At 24.6% G+C, this 21,426-nt stretch overlaps 1 protein-coding gene across 15 annotated transcripts in view; it reads left to right on the forward strand.

The window, feature by feature from the left end:
* The window catches only part of LOC122717708 (mitogen-activated protein kinase-binding protein 1), a 148,028-nt gene that overhangs the window by 83,732 nt on the left and 42,870 nt on the right, over positions 1 to 21,426 (forward strand). For 14 of the 15 annotated variants that reach the window (XM_043942024.1, XM_043942022.1, XM_043942027.1 and 11 more), the window contains one exon: positions 19,339 to 19,430. In XM_043942024.1, coding sequence (XP_043797959.1) covers positions 19,339 to 19,430 — 92 coding nt within the window. Of the gene's footprint in view, positions 1 to 7,140; positions 7,249 to 19,338; positions 19,431 to 21,426 lie in introns of those variants that run through there. The other variant, XM_043942035.1, reaches the window with a different exon arrangement.

Below are 21,426 nucleotides of genomic sequence, written 5' to 3' on the forward strand. Positions count from 1 at the left end.
TCGAACGCACACGCAATTCAAACTTTCAAGCTTTTTCCTATTTTAACCTTTTTAACTGCTAAAATTGGTATGGTGAAATCGAAATATTATTATAATGTATATTAACTTTCTGATGAAAATCTAAGATACCCAAATAAACGATAAAGACACAGTGTTATAAATTACAACTATTTTAAAAATTATTGAAAAATTCGAATTTAGCGTTATATATTAAATTATATAGATAGTGGAGTAACAATGCTAGATCTTTGACTATATTAAATTCATGTGTTAAAATATTATAAATGAATAAAATAAAATAGAAAATATTTTCATCTTTAAATAAATTATGTTATTACAATAATTAATTATATAATAATTAATTTGTCATCAATAAAAGATCTGATATAAATTGGTATATTAATTAGAAACATCAAATTATTACTATTAAGATTTAGTATTAACTTATTGAGTATAAACTGTTTCAGAATAAAATTCCAAATGATTTGAAATAAAAGTTATGAGTTGAAATAAAGCATCACAAATCAAAAGATGATTATTAGTATTTCATACGTTATTTTGAAAGTTTAAATAAAGAATTGAGGATTATCGCTATTCGATTTATTATTATGACTTGTAACATTTGAATTGCAATGAGTTAATAACATTAATCTAATTTATATACACATTTTCTATGTGAAATTCTTATAATAACTTGACCTCGCTGTAAACAATAGACGATTATAGATTATAATTACAAAAATCATTATAAGAACTTTAATTATTTAGCGAATAAAAAGCGGGACTAAAATAGACGAATTCGCAATATATTTAATACGAAATGCGGGTTGAAAAACGTTATAGCTCACTTATATAGTTTATACTCGGTCGTCAAGATTATCGCATTCCATATAGGATTCTATAAAATAAATTAAAACCATTATGTCCCACAATGCTGGTATTATCGGTCGTAGCACACATTTTCATAACTACTGATTCCATTTCTATTCTTTTAGCACTATAATCGCAACTTTTTTCACATTGGTTGATTAATTTCGTAGAAATGATTCTTTAAACATTTTATACTATTGTTAGCGATTAAATCGATTCTCATGTTTATATTTATGTATAAGTATTTTTGTGAACTTGTCGAGTTACGGAAAGTTCAAAATACAAAGTTGAAAGAATTTTGTTTTTCAAATATTTTATTCATTATACATTTAGTAATAATGTATAATGCTACAGGTTTGGGAATTTAAACTTCGGGACTTGTCGGAAAAATTCGGACGAGTTCGGGTGAGATCGTGAAACGCTTGCATCGTTCGGAATCCCGAAACTTTCGAAATTACGATATGTATTCGTTATATATTCGAGCTCTTCTCAAATATAATTATCCTCAAAAGTAGCAAGTTAGAATTATAATTAACAATTTGCTATCCTTACTCAACAGAGAAACGATCATAAATGAGTAAAATGTCCAGTTCCAGATTCTTTTGTTGGCATTTAAAACATAAATCGTCAACTTTTTATTATAGAACAAGAATCAAGTGGTTAGTCAATTAATAGCATGTACTCATTTCGACGTATGCAAGCTATATGATTCAATCAATCACTATTAGATGATATCACAAACATTAACATAGTAATTACTTGTGGTATGGAAACTTTGGAACGGTTAGAAAAAAAAAAAGCCAATGTTACATAGATCGCGTTAAATTGCAACGTAACTAATCTGTCTTGTTCTGATTAAAGTAGTTGAATAAATGATCGGCACATTGAGATAACTAACCGAATTGGTTATCTTCGAAGCATGCGTAAATTTCCGCGTCTGGTGTTCATTTAACCAACCGTTGCACACCTTAACGCACCTTTGCAGGCCGTATCAGGCTTGGACATGCGTTCTTACTCGCTTGCAAGCTTATTCTTATTCTTCGCCGATGTGGTATAACTGTACCAGGGTGTGGCTTACACGCCGCGACGCGACGAGAACGAGACAGACGAGGGGAAAAACGGTCTTGCACGAAACTCGTAATAGCCCGTTAGATCGAACTACTATGGTAACGCGTGTGTACATGCAACATCGAACCCCTTTATGATTCGCGACCTTTTCCGTGTTGTCTGCTTTGGTTTTGTTTTGAATTCTCTACACGTGGTTTCCGAATTGATGATAGATTGTTTTGATACATAAAATAATATTCCCAATTATACGTAATATGTATAATTATAAAAATATTAATTTAAAAAAAATTTATCTTTAACCGAGAATTTTGATTTTAACTCTGTTGTTCTCTTTGTTATTAATAGAGAAGATGGTAAGAATATGATATATGATAGGATAGAAATATAATAAGACACTACTAATTTAGAATTTACATAATATAATAATTATTAAAATTATAAAATGAATGTAATTATTATTATAATATTATGTAATTATTATTATATTAATTCTTAATAATATGTATATAATATATATCAAAATATATTGTAACAAATAAATCTTATAATAAATGAGATTTTAGAACGAATTAATTTGGATAAATCATCGAGCTAATCAAATTTAAGTAAATATATGCTCGCTTGTGATTGAATACAGTAATATTATTTATATTATACTCAATCTGTCCAATAAAACATATAACATAATATAATCTATTGTTTAATCTTAATTTATAACTATTTCAAGAATCTGTAAATAAAAGAATAAAAAAAATATATCTCGTATATCTACCCTCTTCTCTACGTGTTATTAACAGGCAAACAATTGTTAGTTCCCGCTACGTAATAACAATCCCGGAAGCCTATTCTCTTCCATACATCCATCTAAATTCTTCCGATTCGAAATGGTCATTATCACCTTTCGATTCAGCATTGTTACATCAGAGAACAACTTTCCATTCGATGACAGGATAAAAATAGGCCTAGATATATATTCCCATTGCGAAATTTATATTCTCTTATTAGCGGCGAGCATCGGTAGCGATCACATGTGTACCATCAATATCTGTTCTCTCTCGACAAATGGGGCTCAATCGAGCTGCGGAAAGAAGGTCATTAACAAGCGCGCCACCTTTGGTGAAATAACTCGATGATAGGTTCCGCCGCGAGAGTGGAATATCCAACGGCAGTTCCTCGTTCGCACAAGACACGTGTGTAGGTGTGAACTTGTGGCTTTATCTGCCAGATCTTTTCTCGTGGATTGTTCCTTTTTCCGATTCTCTCTTTGAAAACATCTTCTTCACTGAGAGGATATCATCGCGCTCATTCGGCAGATTTATCGGTTAGAATATTATTCTTGGCTCAGAAAAATCGATCGATACCGATCGAGTATGTGTTTCAGTCGGTATAGCGATTTACATATTTTGTTGGTATTTGAATGTTTCTATTTTTTTTTCTAAGCTCTTTGAATATATGCTTCGCAAATCCAAGAATTTGAATAAATAGAACTGTATCTTTTAAGATTATAAACTCAATTTAATCTTAATTTAATACATACCTAATTTAATATATCAAATCCTAATTTAAATAAAACTTTTAAAAAATATATAATATTTAATATATACATTATATATATAAATATATACTGTACATGTATATAAGTGTATTTAATATATCATTAAAAATAATATTATATTTTCATTCCAAAAGTAGAGATAATAAATGTAAGAAAAAAAGTGATATCAGAATGTTGAAAATATATTTTAAAATAACTGAAATTAATAAAATATATTTTACTTCCAATAATTTTTCATTAAAGAATAGAATATATTCTATTAAAAATACTTTTATTTATATTATATTTGACCAGTGATCATATGAAAAGAATTATTCAGAATATTGATGATATATTTGATTTGATACTATATTCTCTATTTTCAATAACTAATGATTATTTTAAAAATAAAATTGCATTATTTTCATTTTCTCATTCAAAGTGACTATCTTCATGTAAATCTCTTCTAATTTATAATTTTATAACATGAAAAAAGATTAGTCTAAAATGTAAAAAATAAATAATTAAATTTAAAATATTTTAAAATATAATTTTAAAAATATTTAATTCGTTCTATATATATTTATTTAAAAAAAATATTGTGTTGATCTTTTATATAAATACATTTCAATCTGACTTGAAAATTACCCGCAATCTTATGGAAGTTTGGTACGCGCAAAGCAAATTAATTAACCTTCCATTTCATTATTTAAAACAAGTTTAGCGATAAATATTTATCGCGAATAACCTTATTCTTGAAATTATCCTTCACCGTCTATTTCTCCATATAAATATACTAAATATTTTTGAAAATTTACCACAATCTTTATTCTAATATTAAGGATTTTTATTAATAATTTTACATGCTTTTCATTCATTTTGAATAATAAAATAATTTAAGTGTTAAATGTATTTTTTGTATTTTCGTTTTATTGGAATAATGATTTATTTATTCATTTATTTATTATATGAGAAAAATTTATTACTGTATAAAAAGAAATAGATTATATTCACAATTAAAAAAAAAGGAAAAAAATTACAATAACTTGAAAATAAAATTTCTAGAAATATTAATCGAATCAAAAAAATTTAATTACAATAATACAAATATAATTAGATCCTGAGACAGAATGTTTAAGAATAATATCTATAGAACATTAATATATTTTTGGATCATAGTTTTTGAAGAATCAAAGTGTACAAATTTTATTGATTTATTCATTAAATTAATTGTAATAAATAATTAAAATTTGTATTATGATAAAGTGAGATAGAAAAGATATTTTCTTACCGTTTTATCAAACGACTCTATATTGTTTCATTGAAAAACTTCAATTGCTTATGACTTAAAAAATAAATCTCAATCGATATTTTTATCTATCAACTTTTATATTTGTTTAGAGGTTAAAATAAAGATGTTTATTAATAAATTATATAATTAGTTATATAATTAAAAAAGATATTTCACGAATATATCAACATCATACGTATAATAAAAATTGAATAACTGATGATCTATTACAGAGCAAGTCACACTCATCTCTATCACTAGGGAAACTCCCCTTGACATGAAACGTATGATACGTTTACTTTATCTCTCGATTCTTTCTTTTTCGTTCACTGTTCTCTCTCTTTTCCATGTTCAATGAGGTGGAAAGAGAACACCGAGCTTTGATCGAGCCATATCGAGATTAAATTTCAATTCCATTATTTTATAAGTGATTCGATTTTCTATTTTGAAATAGTTATGAATTTTTATTATTATATAGTTAACAATATGGATTCGATTATATTCAGATTTCTTTTTAAAAAATAGATTTTAGAATCATCGTGGCACTTATATATTATATATTGCACTTATATATTGCATTTTCTTTATTTTTTTTTTGTTCATCATTTCAATTTACTAATTTTTTAAACTTGTTTTATTATAAAAATAAGCAATAACATATTTATATATATAATTTGTATGCAAAATAAATTGTAAATTATGGTACTTTTATTGTATTATTTATATGTTAAGATTTTAGAGAGTAAACAATTTTTTATGGATTATGTAACAAATTATTATTTCTATTTTTCATGTTATTTAAAAATCAATTATCATCAAAATCATTCTATATTTTTATTTTCTTTAAATAAAAATTAATGATTAAGAGAATAATAGATGTAAAATCTTAGTCTTCTGATCAAAATCTTTCTTCATTTTTCCTTTTTTACAGTACAAATTTAAACAATCTTAAAAAGATATAAATATTTGTTAATTCTAACAAACAGTATTGAAATAATTAATTTAAAAAGTAAAAGAAAAATCATTTATGTCTTCAGAGATTTTAGGTTATGTTTATGTTATAAAATTAATATTTATATATTAGTATATATCTCTTTCAGTAAATTATTTATTATATTATCTAATTAATAAATAAATTTATATTCATGACACAAGCTAATAAATAAGCAGTAAATATCAAAATAATTGGTTTTAAAACTAAATATTTATCGTTAAATGAGATTAGTTGCGTCCTTCGAAAAATATATTTTGCGTATGTACAAGCATTATCCCTGCCACGATTTATATTCAACGAATCACACGTCATCGTAGAAAACGATTTCATATTTATTCGACTTGAATTTTCCATTCTTTAAAAGTTTTCTATTCGTTAAAAAAAAATTTAAAAATGTGACATCTTGTATATTTTCATATATTTTTTTTTCTCTTTCTAGAAGTATAATCTCCAAGAAACTTGATAGAACAAATGATTTGCATTTTACGATTAAGTACTTGAACGAATCGTTGAAACTAAAATTTGCATTTCTTCACAACAAAAATATCTCCTTATTTCGAAAACAAAAGAGAAGTCGAAGCAATTTACAATGTAAAATATAGGATTAACGAACTTTGTGCAAATGAGCTAATTTTTAAGTAGAATTGAAGAAAGTAAATTTTTTAAATTTTCAATTTTCAATTTCATAATATAGTACTTTGTGAATAATCTTTTTATTGAAATAATATTTATTTTCCATGAAAAACGATATTTCAAATATAAATATTTTAATAAATTTTAATTCAATATTATTTTAAGTATTTATTTCAAATAATAGTAAATAATATTTCGAATAAATAATGTTTAATATAATAATATATAAAAAACTTAATTTATCTTCAGTATCTAAGAAATAAATGAATAAGAAATGAAAAATAAAATACAATCATGTTCTATGCTTATACTAATATTTTATATCGAATTCGAATATAAATAATAAATTGCATTCATTAAATAAAATATTCAAATATTTCAGCTTTCTGGTATAGTTCTTAGTTTTATCTATTTCGAATATTTCCTTTCTACAACTTCGGACATTTTCGTTCGTTTTCGGAGATCATCGTTTCATCGTCGATAAGGATCGGTTTTGAAAAAGTACGCATGGCGCGTGGACAATCGTATATGTATATAAGATCGAGATCACATATGTCGGCTCTTTTCATTCAGTCAATCGCGACGAACCCTGTTGATCTTACGTAAGGCTTCGTATTATATGAAAGAGACCTTGGTCATAGATTACGTCACCACTGTATCGCGATGCAACAACTATTGCCGTCTTCAGGGTGACGCTCGCTGTTAGTCTCGCAAATTACGTCTTGAACGTATGTTTGTTTTTTTCTTTTCTCGTCAGTTCGTCTCTCGCCATTTGCTGCCGCGTGTTGCAATGGACTCTCTTCTAGATTAACGTCTCGTTTGTTTCGAGGAAACTCTGTGGAAAGAATGCTGGATCGTGTAAGAATTATTTTTTTATTTTCGGGAAGTAGACGTTTCATTTCTTCGCGGTTATTTAGTATTTAGAATTTTTATGAGCTCTTGATGAAGGCTAACCACAAGCATATGGAATAGTGCCTCTATATATAATAAAATAGAATATTTTACGATTTTTTAAAAAAATGATAAATTGATGTCGAATTAAAAATATATATTTCAAAGATAATTGAAATGTTAAATGAATATTATTATTTTAATTTCCGAAACGCTTTTTTAATTTGACATTAATTTATTGCTTTTTCAAAATATCGCGAGACATATTGTTTCATTTGAAACGATTAAATTATCGCTGCACGCGAACTATAAATGGTGTATGATCATAAAATTTAAACTACAATAGTACTTCAATACAGACTCATATTGGGAGCACATTACGTTTACTAACGAGGGAAGTAGAAGTTCTGAGAATTGTAGACGTTATCGCATTTTTACTTCGTTCACTTCTTAACGAGAAAACGAAACAATCAGTCTGAGTGAAATAAAAAAAATGTTCGATTGTTTCCTGGTGCAGTGTGTTTATTATCGAGCCACTATTGTATCCACAATAATAATTTGAGCATATAATAAATTTGTATTACATTTACGTTTGTGTTGACAACGAGGAAATGTGAGGAGAGAAAATTTCGATAATAATTCGATAATTCGTGAATTGATTAATATTATGATGTATTAGTGATAAAAGTAATTGAGATTTTTTAATTTATAATAGATTCTCTTTTAATTTTTTATTAGCCTATGTGAAACTTGAATTTTTAATTCTAATGAGATAACTAAGTTTATTTAACATCATTTATAGATTGTAAATAAAAATGTAATATTATATAATGTGTATATACAATATTTTTTATTTATATATAAAATTTAAATATAATACATTATTATTAATGTCATATATTTAAAATAAGGAGACAATCGTATAAAAAAATAGAAAAATTACATTAATTTAAATAAAAATAGTCTATAATATAATGTAATAAAATAAATCGAAGACTAATTATAATGAGGTTAGATAAGAAAGAATTTGCTGTAAAAAAAAAATACCAAAAATAATTTGCATCAAGCATTTGAAATTATCTAATTAATAAATAAATTTATATTCATGACACAAGCTAATAAATAAACAGTAAATATCAAAATTTGTTGTTGAAATCGTGTTGTGTTTGAAATCGAACAAGTGACAGCAAGAGGAATTCGTATTTGGCGCGTAACTATATATAGCTCATACCATCTTACATCGCGTTGTGCACGTGGTAATCCGATTTGTTACAAAAAATTGTACAGCCGCTTATTGGCAATCCTATTAGAAATGAGATCACGTATTTTTGAAAATTAATTTCAACTTATATTTCCTCTTATTTATTATATTTCATTATATTATAACATTGCATCAATTTCTACAAAATCTCTGACTAATGATCAGTAACAATAATATATATTATTATAAATATATATTAATCGTGTCCAATTAAAAATTTTAAAGTTTTTCATTTTTTTAATAGATATGGAACACAATAGTACTCTCAATATTCGTACAATAGAAGAAATATTAAAATTATCAATTCGAAGAAATAATTTGAGGATTGTCGACATCTTTTTTAATTTCATTCATTTCACTGATTGTACCAATGTCAGTTAAAATATATTTATTAATATATTATTAATAATTTTTGATATATCGATAATATATTTTTAAGATATTGTTAATGGATAAAAATGATTAGATTCCCCATTTTTTCTTAAGGAGTATAAGAATTTTAATAAGTTGCAATAAAAATAAATACTTTTTATTTAAGTTTATCTCGATCACTTCTATTCGTATTGATATTTTCAAAATTAAAATATTTAAAATATTTTGAAAATAAAGTATCATTAACAACACTTCTGACAATTTTGAATAAATAAAAATTTCGTTTAATATTATCGATATTTATCGATAATTTAATACAAATGATCACAACTCTAATATATAACGCTTTAACATTTGTTATCAGTTTTTAAAAATGAGTATATCTAATAAAATAAATTATCGAATAAAATTTAAAATCAATGCCAATCCTCTATCTTTCACACTCATATCTTCTTTTTCGTTCAGTTGAATCCACAATATCCTGCTTGCCAAGAATAGCCTGTATCATTTTCTTCTCCTTTTTTTTTCTTTATTGACAATTTCTCGATTTTTGATCGGCTATCAATTACTTGGACTTGATTTCCTTGCCAACCGAATATATATGTATATATATTTTCGAATGAACGAGCTGGCGTTTATAAGCTTGGAAAGGGAACTTCGACGAACGTGGTTAGCATGCTATTCCATGTTTTCGTGGAAGGAGGATAAAGTTGAGACGCGAATACATCGAACGAGCGAAATATACGTTTGTGTCTTAAGAAACGCCTTAAGGAGAAACGATTATCTTTTACATATGCACATAGTGCACGAATGAGTTATTTATTCGTCGTCCTTGCATGGAGCGCGCAATGCCGCATTTTGCAATGGACTTTAACGCAATCTATATTCGTCCATAACTCCTTAGATACTTAACGTTTTAGAATAAATGAATATTGTAACATTATAATATGATATTGATGTTGGAATAATATATTATCGATAATTTTATATTCTATAATCAAACTTCTATGCGGTGTTCATTCATTCATTTTGTAATATCAATCAATTAAAATTTAACAATTATTTTTAATTCTTTTAAATTTATTTCATCAAACATGTGAAATTATTTTTATTCTGTTCAGTTTTATCCGATAAACAATTATTGTATATATATTATATGATATTAAAAATATTAATTAATATTAAAATTATTTTATTTTATTTCATGAGATTCATGAGAATTATTTCATGAGAATTCATGAGATCGTTAAATTTAATAAATCTGAAATTGTCTCAATTATACATATACATATATTCGTGGTTTCAATTTCATTATATTCTATTCTAAAATAACTTTGGTTCTAGCAATATAAATTATTATTTATTTATTTATTTAATTTTTTTATTAATTTTACAAAAGCTAAATTATCGTACTTAATTATTTATTAGGTATATTATTCTAGGATAACTTCAGATAAGAGTTAGATTTTATACTAATCAAAAAAAACTATCGATAGTTTCGATATATCGATCTAATATATGTATTTACATCGATAATAATATATGATGTAAAAATCTATAAAAATATATAGATAGAAAATTTCGATATATTGACAGAAAATAACGATATAAAAATATCGATATTCTCGAAACATTAATGCATTGTTGCCATTGTTCGTTATTATTATGAACCTCGACGTCATCGAAATATTAACGGCATTACTTTCTACTGTAAGTTTCCCTTTCGTTCGATGTTTACGAAATACGAGCCAGTAGAAATATGTATCTCGCATGAAAAGGGCCTTGCTGCAAGAGATGACCGAGACGATAAAAAATATAAGGAGGAAACGTGCAAAAACTCGGTTAACATTAACACGACGGTGGTTCTCGCGCAAGGACGGCGACTGTATCATCGCTAAAAGTGTCGCAACCGGTTCCACAAGAACCGCACGTTATTCGATTGTTAATCGCCTGACGAAGATAAGAGACTTTCCGCGCGATATCCGCGGTCATCGAGCGATCAATCATCGACATAGCACAATCCTTATTTGCATCTCGATGAGAAGGATCGCATCTGTGTTAAAGTGTGCTCTGAATCGATTTAAATCAGCGATTCTCAATTGTTTGTACTAAATGTGAAAACAAAATTCAAAAATTTGTGTAGCAAGGCATTATTATAAGAATTTAATGGATTGATTTCTTTTTTTTGTTTCTAAAATATTTGTTATGGAGAAAATGAGGATAACAAATTATTTTAATATTGTATGTGTATATGTATTTTTTAATATTTTCTATTAATTAATTTATAAAAATTTGAATAATTAAAATTTGAAAACTTTAATTTAATTAATATATTATTTAAATTGAAATTAAATTTTAATATTAAAATTGATCTTCTCAATTATGAATAACAAGATGATTTCACTGTATCCACTTGTCTTTGTATATTATTTTTAGTTTTTGTACATTATATGATTAAAAAAAAAAACAAAATAAGAATAATACTTTTAGTTGTTTTTTGACAATAGTAATTTTATGATATTTTATTTAGATAGATTAGAATAAATCTATAAGAACTAATTATTGACATTTTTTAATTAGTATATTTTTAATTTTAATTAATTTTTAAAAAATATTATATGTATCGCTCAGTTTGGAATCATTATTATGTTTTTCATAGAATCCAAAAATTTAATAGAATGTCTTTAAATATTACAAAATTTTTTCGATAAAAATATTTGTTGAAGTAAGTGAGATTATTACAGCATATGTTATAAGTAATAAAAGATTCAATATTGATAAGAATTTCACGATCGATGCGCATAAGCAATGACAATATTATGCAAAATAAAAAATTTTAATCAAAATATTTTTTATTTTTATTTTATTGATTAAATAAGAATATGATATGATATCATATTTGCATTTTTAATTAATAAGTGATAATAATCTATGAAATAATTAAATACAATTTAAATTATATCGTGTTTTGTTTTATTTTAATTAGAAAAATCTTACAAATCAATACAATCTTAAAAATTTAATGAAAAAAAAAAAGCAAAAATAACAAAATTTTAATTTTGCATTAATGTTGTCTTACTGTTTTTTTCAATACTTCAACTTTCGATTTTCTTTCTCTTTCATTCACTATCCTTTTCTACGTTCAGCAAAAAACGTAAACAAACTCAGAACTCAGGTCAAGTCACATAAGAAAATAAGGATCAATACCTTTGTTGGATATTTTAAAAATATTATTCTCGAATCTTTTCTACTTATATATAATATTTATATTTACTATATTAATATTTGTAACATTAATTTCGAATTAATATTTAAAAATTAACAAATAATTCAATATAAAAAAAAAAGTAATTTCAATTTTTTTAATACTTTAATATATTTGATCGATGTGCAAGTGCAAATTCAGCGAAGTGCCGGAAATTAAATAATCAATGAGAAAAGAGAAAAGTTGACAGGATAGATATAATTTATAGCCATCATCGGGTACAAGATCCTTAGACGATCTCTAGTCGTTTTATGGCATCCGTGTACACAGCTGGTTTCTCTGGCACACCTTACGACACTGGCACGCGTTTTGCAGCCCGTGTTCTGTGAAACGGCAACGACGTTCATTACGAAACCTTCCGTACAACGACCATAGATGTACATAGACAGAAAATCCGTGGCACGCGCATTCTCGTGCCCACATCCGGCGCGTTACGATTTCCATGGACCAATCGACACAGTGTAGGTCGATTAACGAGATAGTTTTCGAACTGATTTCTATCCCTATAGATGTGTATATTGTTTTATAAGTTTTTCTTCGTAACGATTTGTCCATATACAGTATTTATAATACTGTTACAAATAATACAGTTTTGAAAGTTACAATGTTAAAACCAACAAATTATGGCATAGGAAATAGCAAATATCAGTTGTCATTGATATCCAAAATATCGATTTAAATCGTGTTCTGAACACGGAGCAGAACGGATGTATTATTCTCTGCTCTTCAAGAAGAATATACATAAGAATATTGTATTGTTTAATAATTATAATTTGTTAATTTCATAAATAATTATAAATTCATTAATTATTGTAATTATTGTGAAAATTGTAAATAAAAATATATTATGGAAAAAAAATTATCATCATCTGGATACAAGAATACTATTTTTAACAAAGTTTTTGATCAAATGCAATGAAAAATTTATCAAAAATACTGTAATGTAATTTTTGAAATATAAAATAATATAATATGAATATAAATATAGAAATTAATAATTTAAATATTTGTATTATGGAAAAAAATATAATAAGAAAATTAAATGATTGGAAGAAAATATGAATTTGATCTAATTATGGAAAAAATATTTCTTATTATGAATGATGTATGTTATTATATGTTATCTTTTAAAATATTTCTTTTCTAATATTCCTAATATTAGAAATTCTTTTCTAATATTATAAAGTTTTATTTCCAAGAACTGGTAACAATATACGCTAAAAAAGCAAAAATTCGAGTAAAAATTCGCAAGTTAAAATAGAAAACTATTGTACTATGTGTATAACTATTGTATCGCAACATAATTCCTGGCCAACTTTCCGTTCAAGATCTCTCTCTCAGCAATAAATGGAAGAAGAGGAGAGATCTCATTGTTTCGTTCCGAATTGTTCCGTCTCTTGATTGGTCGCGGGCTATTAAGTAATTTAGTAATTCGGATACTACTGGCAATCGATCGAAAAAAAGTTGGAACTCGCAGATTGGTCACATGCAAGGTCACATGCAAGGTCACACAATTTATTTTGTGTATTTAAAAACACAATTATAAATATTAATGTATCTTTATTTTATTAACAGAAATATTATTTTATTTTTGTTTCTAGAAATCTTAAAATTTGTGAAATTATAATCTAAAATTATAACAATTAAATCAATATTTTTAAATTACACGAATTAAAATGGAGATAATTATGGTGATAATTAAATATATGTAAAGTAATATATAAATATAATATATTTGAATATATGTGAAATAGTATAGTAAAATATATATACAGATGTACATACATGTGTCTTTTTAATTTCAGAACTATGATTTATTTAGTATATAATCTCGATAATAAAATTAATTAAAACATTAAGATATTTTAATATTAAAATAATAATTGAATTAAAATTATTAATAATATTTATAAAATTAATAATGTTTATAAAAATATTTATGAATAAAAAATTTATTAATAAAAAATTCATATTATAAGTGAATTATTCAACTTTTTAATTTTCAAAAAATGGACATTATTTTTATAAAAAAGTTCATTTGATAAATTTTATAATACATGATGAGATTTTATTTCATCGCAAAATATGCTTCGAAATAAGTTTCATCGTATAGAAAACTTTTTGAATTAGATTAACCATCTTATGTTCGATTTTCAAGTCAGTGATTCGAATTAAAGTTTTCTATCCGTGAAAAGTGATGTAAAAGAGTTTCTTGGTTCAAGAGAGATCTATGAACATCGTTATTAACATCGTTATATTAGTAATATAATAAAACGAGTGGAGAGTTTGTTAAATTACTGAAAACATGCCGCCAAGTTTTCATCCATTTCACCGTTTTCTGTTTAATCATGGTTTTCCCTTTCTACCTGTCACTTTAACGTGATTTTCTCCGGTCATTGTGGTGATCGATCAGCTGCTCATAAATGAAAGATTTTCACCCTGCGAATAATTACTTATACTTTCTCTGAAACTTGAATCAATCTTCTCTTTTAATGTTTTAAGAAACAAAGAAAAATTATGCAGTTTTTATAAATATAATTTTCTTCTCTAGTTTTACTTCATTTAGTGTAAAATTAAGTTATAACTTGATATAATATAAAAATAATAAATTTCAATTAATTTCTATTTGTTTTGTTTAAAAATCATCCACGAATAAATTAATCTTTTGTGATTTCATGTCCAATATAACAATATGTATTTTATTTTAATAAATCTAATATTCAATCTATCTGAACAATAATTTTATTTTAATAAATCTTATGTTTAGATTGTATATTCAAATATTGTATTCAAATTATAACAGTATCATTAATAATTACTTTTCTAATGTTATTTATAACTTTTCAAATCTTTATTTACGATATCTTATGATATTTTATATATAAAATATGCGTAGACATAAATTTCGTTAATTTTATAAAATTGAATGCGAGATAAAGATAAGATTGTTTACATTGGTTACTTATATAATAATTTGTTTATGATACTTTATGATATTAGGCTAACTAATTTCAACTGACAAAGTTCTTCGTTAGATTCCGTCAGGAATCGGGATCGCCCAGAGAATCCGAAAAATCCGAAAATAGCCGAAAATAGCCGAAAATAGTCGGAAATAACCGAAAGAATAAATCGACGCGACGCGACGAAGAGCGAGAAAGACAATCGCGTGAGCGGATCTTAATTACATATTATACTTTTTTTCTATAATGATTGAAAAAGACTTATAAATAAATTGTTATATTAATAACGTAATTGTTATATTAAACATAATATTGAATGTTATAGATTTATCAATAGGATTTCTTGGATTTCCTTTTCATAAGGAATCAAATCAATTCTGTCTATTATTATATCGATGATTCTGTGCAATGAACATTTTTGAATATCGTTTAAACGCCTACACGAGGTGAACTAATCGTGCGTGTAACGAATCAATGTCGCTCTAGCGGCCGTAGTCATGATACATGAGCACACCTTTTCTCTGCCTACACCGATCTCGATTCTTCACGGACCATATACGAGTCGTATAACTTCCGCCGTGACGGAAACTTACTACGATCGGTGCGATCGCTTTACTCGCGTAAAGATTGCTTCGAGCTGTTATGACGCGATCGCTGATTCTATCGTCGTCAACTGTTTTCTTCACTGCAATGATCGATTTATGATGGTTCAACACATAACTACTGTGTATCATAAATATGTATTCTGTATAAATATTTTTGTAATAACATTTATATTAGTTGAATTTTATTAAGTATGCTAATTAATATAATAAATTAAAATAATTAAAATTTACATCTTTCCATTATTCGAACAATATATTTTCTACTAACATACTATAGATAAATATTTAGTTAATTTTCATTTGAGAAAACAAAATTTATTCGGTTCAATATGATTTAATATGAAATTAATGTTGAAAATTATTTACAATAAATATAATATTTATATGATATAAATATGATTTATACAATGTAAAAATAAAGAATAATATTAATTAAAATTATATAACTTAAAAAACTTTGGAAATCCATAAATTTGATTTTTTTTATAAGAAAGAAATAAAATTTAATATTTTATTTTATGATTTATAAATATAAAATTGCTAAACACTTTTAATATACAAAAATTATCTTATTCAAATACTTTTGTTTTTCAATTAATATGCATAATGATTTTACTATATTCTTTTTTAGATAGATTAAAAATTAAAATACGTTTTACGTTATACGTTATACGTTTTTTATATAGATTAAAAATTAAAATACGTGTCAAATTATTATGTTCATAAAATAATATTAGATTTAATATTTGATTTAAGATTTTAGAAGAATTTCTTCAATTTATTAAGAGAATTTGTTATATTTAGAAATTAGATAGATAATTTAAATATCAAGCAACCTGTAAACTTTTTCAAATAAGAAAAAAATTCTATGAAATTTAATAATTATGATCATTAATTTTCTTATTACATAATGTTACATACTTCAAAAATAAGCAATAATAATAAATTTAAAAATAAATAAATAATAAAAATATTATATTTTAGAAATCAATTTTGTTCTACAATTATATTGCATATTACATATTGCATAATTGCAAACAATAAAATTATTATAAATTCTTTCTTAATATTGTGACTCAAATATTGCCAAAGATAAACCTTTCTGACCAATCATATTCTTAATGATGGAAGCTGACGAGGCGGAAAGGGATACAAGTTTTTGTTGCAAATCAAGTTCAAACCATAGATTGAGTTTTTCTCGAGTTACGGAAGCAGTAGTATAGCGTTTAAGTGCCCTTAATTATACCTAGTAGTCGGATTCTCGAATCATCTTTCTTCAAGACAACTCTGATTATGCAACGATGCCGCAACTACCATATAATTATTTCTATGATGCAACAAAATCTGAATCAAAACTGAGGAAAATTTCAAATAAATCAACACAAATAGAAAATTTAAATTCTTCATGTACTATTTAAACAAATTATTTAAAAATAGTATTTCATTTAATACTTAAATTGTTTTAATTGTGTTTTATGTTTTTATGAATATTTTTACTAAAAATATTGTTTTATTATAACTGTATGTAAAGAATAAAAAAATATAATCAATTTACAATATTTAAAATTTTAAATATTTTATAAAATATAAAAATATTTTAAATAAAATAATAAATTTTAAATATTTTAAATACTTTATATATCGTCAATTTATAAATAATCGTTAACAATATTTCTAAAAACTTAGAATAAAAAAAAAATAATAAGAATTTCTTTCTCTTAACAATATTTTAGCGATATTATCGATATCTCAATCTATGGTTTGATATTATCGAAAACTAATTTTTTAGAATTTTATCATTTATATAATTTATAAATGCTGTGAAATAAAAGAAATTAAAAATCGCCATAATCAAATTTTTCATTCAAAGAACTAAAATTATTCAGAAGAAAAAAATCTCTTTATTCGATATTGTTAAACGTCAAGGATTTTTTCAAACGACGATAAACGTGTAGGAGTAAAACAAGTTTTACGACGAAATAATTTGGTGGCCTATAAACTGGCTATGAATGGTCACGTGTAGTGAATCTCGTTCGAAAACTCAAGCAGACGATGGAGAACGTTGAGTGTAGTATTCTCGTTACGCCGCACCGTCTTGCTGATATCGATCTGACGAGTTTCTCTCAACTTCTGCCGACAGCCGTGAAAAAAACGGAAGCACGCTGTATTAACAAACTCCGCCTTTGCGAGGCATTTCAGATCGATGCACCGGTAGTTTAGTAAGTGAATTTTCTATTTTTTTTCCTCTCTCACGACCTTCTCTTCGACTATCTAGATTCTTTGTGGATTGGTCACGCTTCGTTTGAGCGCGTGATGAATGCATCGATCGATCTCTGCGCCATCTTTTCGTACAATTTTTAGATAGCCTAAAAATAAGGATTTTTGTTAGGTTAGGAAGTGAGAAAATTTATTTGCAAAAATTGTGCGGTAAGTTTGAAAATAAGAATTGAGAGTTAAAAAAACTTGAAATAAGTTGAAATATTATTTAATGTCTAAGTGAAAAACAAATATTATTTACATATCGGATAACATATAAATAAAATATTAATAAGCTTAATGAAATATATAATGATTTGATTTTTTATATAAATGTTATGCTATAAATAATTTTTAATTATATTATAATTAATTTTTCAACATTATATATTTTTTTTTATACATATTTCTTTATTAAATTTTTAGATAAGTGGTACATTCGTTATATTTCAATTTCTTAATTACTTTATCTTTTTCTTCAATTATCAATATATTATATAAATACATATTTTATGTTATATAGATTTAAACACAGACATACAGATAATACAGATAATAAATTATACAAGATAGATTTTTTAGATATATCTTTTAAACAGATCTTTCAATTTTCTATTGAATCTTTTCTATAATATTTATAATAAAAAAAATAAATAAAATGTGAATATTTATCTGAGAAAATACATGTAGATAACGAAATGTTCAAATAACGGATCTTTCTAATGGAAATATTGCATTATTTGTACTGTATTACTACTATCTTCTGTATTATTTACAAATACTATTTTCTTTTATCAATAAAATAATATATATTAATATTCATTCTAAAATAATATATTTAAAATACAATTTATATATATATGTATCAAAAAAAATTATTTGCAATATCCTGTATTAGTTAAAAAAAATAAATATTCATTTATAATTATCTACTTCAAAAATCTATTTTCCCTAGTCTTGCGTAAAACTATATTACTGGCTGCAATGTATAAGTATATTAATAACAACCGGTAGATCGCAAAACTGTCTAGAAATTATAAGATACCACTATTATATCTATGATTTATGTCATACATATATTCTCTGTCCAACGACCGTTTAACTGATCACGCTCATTAATGGTTTTTAATGCTTCGAAATACATATTAACAAGTATAGAGCGTGTTTAATTATCGTGCAGGAACCGATTAATCAGAAACCCATTGCCCATTTTTAAACTTGGAAAATATAATTTATTTTATATAAATAAAAATCGATTACGATTGTTAAAAAACAAATTCGAAATATATTTAATTTTTGATAACGTTTAATTTGAATTTGATATTTAATTTGTTTCAGATCAAGCTGGAACGCGTGCTCGGCGTAACCGTGTCGAGCAATGCAGCCCTGGACTGCGACGCGACCAGTGAGCTAGTCGCCTATCCTGCCGGGTAAGTTTTAAACCAATCTCTTTTCCTTTCATTGATTTATTCATACATTCGTTCATAAGTATTAAAATATATGATGTATTATAATAAAGTTAAAAACATTATTGAGGAATTATAAAAATTGTCAACAATTACAATAATGGTTGCTTGAATTCTAATAAAATTATATATGTGACTTAATAAAATTATGGTATAATTTAATTCCATTATTTTAGTTTCATTATTGTCTCAGCGTTTAATATCATATAACCTAACTTAATCACAAAAATAATAAATAAATATAACAAGAACAAATAAGAAAGACACAAATATAATGAAATATATAATGTTTATAATAATATATAATTATATAATGTTTATAATTATATATAAATATATAATTGTAAAAATTTAAATTTTAATAATTTTTATTTTAATGAATCCAAACACGATATAAATCGGATAAATTTTTATTTTATCCTATTAATAATTAATTTTAATCATAAATATATAAACAAATATAAGGTAAATATGAATATGAACTTATTCGATTTACATTTTTAATTTTTTTTAATTATAATTTTAATTTCTTTTTATTAGAAGACTCATATATTGATACTAATTTTTAGAAATCATAGAAATTATAAAAATTTCTACAATTAAATATCTACACAATCTCAATCATCATTACTTGATCTATAATGCTTATAATTTTTATTATATTTATATTTATTCATCATCAAGTTTTATACATACTATTATCTGTACATAAATCGAATTCAGATATCGGTTTTTTTATATAATTTATCATAAATTACAATGAAAAATAAATTAAAAAATTTTATTATAGCAAATAATTATTAATTACTAATTTATTACTTTTTTATAATTCTCGCAAATAATTTTTACAAATTTTTATAAATTATAAATTAATTATTAAATTATTGAAAACAATTTATTAGTTGATATTTACATCGATTAATAATTCATTTACATACATGTATAATTCATTATTAATACTTAATTACAACATTTGCAAAATAGATAATACATAATAATTAGTACTTATGAACTAATGTATAGAATATTAATAAATTAATATTATTAATTATAAATTATAAAATTATATAATTATAAATTATATAAAATTAATATATACATTATTTTAACTCTATACTATATTAAAAAATATAAATAAAATTTTTTATGATATATTAATTCATAGAATTAATTTAATTAAAAATATGCATTTCCTTATTTATTATTTATACGTTATTGCATTTAAATCTTGCAACAAATTTTCGATTCTCAAGAAATGATTTAAAATATCTTGCCATCTTGTCGTAATTCGTTTCGCAATCAATAAGACGCACATGATTATTTGTTCCGAATATCGCGATGTTTCAACGTTACGATGAAATAAAATTGAATCTGACGAAGTTAGGTTAAGTTGATTTTAATTGAAGTTGTAATGGTTGTGCGTGAAACTATCGATTCGATTCGATCACGTCGTTACTGGCTGATTCGTTGCAGCATTAAATCATTCATCGATAACGACCGGTATCGATTGTGGAATTATAGTAATTGCTAGGTTAAGGAGGCGCAGAAACAGGTAAAAGGGAGAGTGGCGCTGCGCTCATCGATAAACCGTTGCACCTAGACCTTATTGCTTTCAAAACATCTTTTCTTACACTTTATTTTTATAACTTTTTTCCTTTGAAATCATACGTGAATAAGTACTTAACTGATAATTAAATTGCAATTGATAAATAGGATTTATAAGATTAATTTGATATTGAAATATTTTCAATTTCAACTTTTTCTAGGGATTTTTTAATGTATTTAGCTTTCATGTAGTTATTTTATGTATTAATTTTGATATATTTTGTGATAATTCGATTTAAAATTAATAAAAAATTTTTGCAAAACATGAAGTATATATTCAGTGAAATATTTTTCTTTATGTAAAAGAACAACGTTGCAAGAATATCATATATATATATATATATATATATTTATT

This window comes from Apis laboriosa, unplaced genomic scaffold (genome assembly GCF_014066325.1).
Source record: "Apis laboriosa isolate Shangri-la unplaced genomic scaffold, ASM1406632v1 scaffold56_cov145, whole genome shotgun sequence".
NCBI lineage: Eukaryota > Metazoa > Arthropoda > Insecta > Hymenoptera > Apidae > Apis > Apis laboriosa.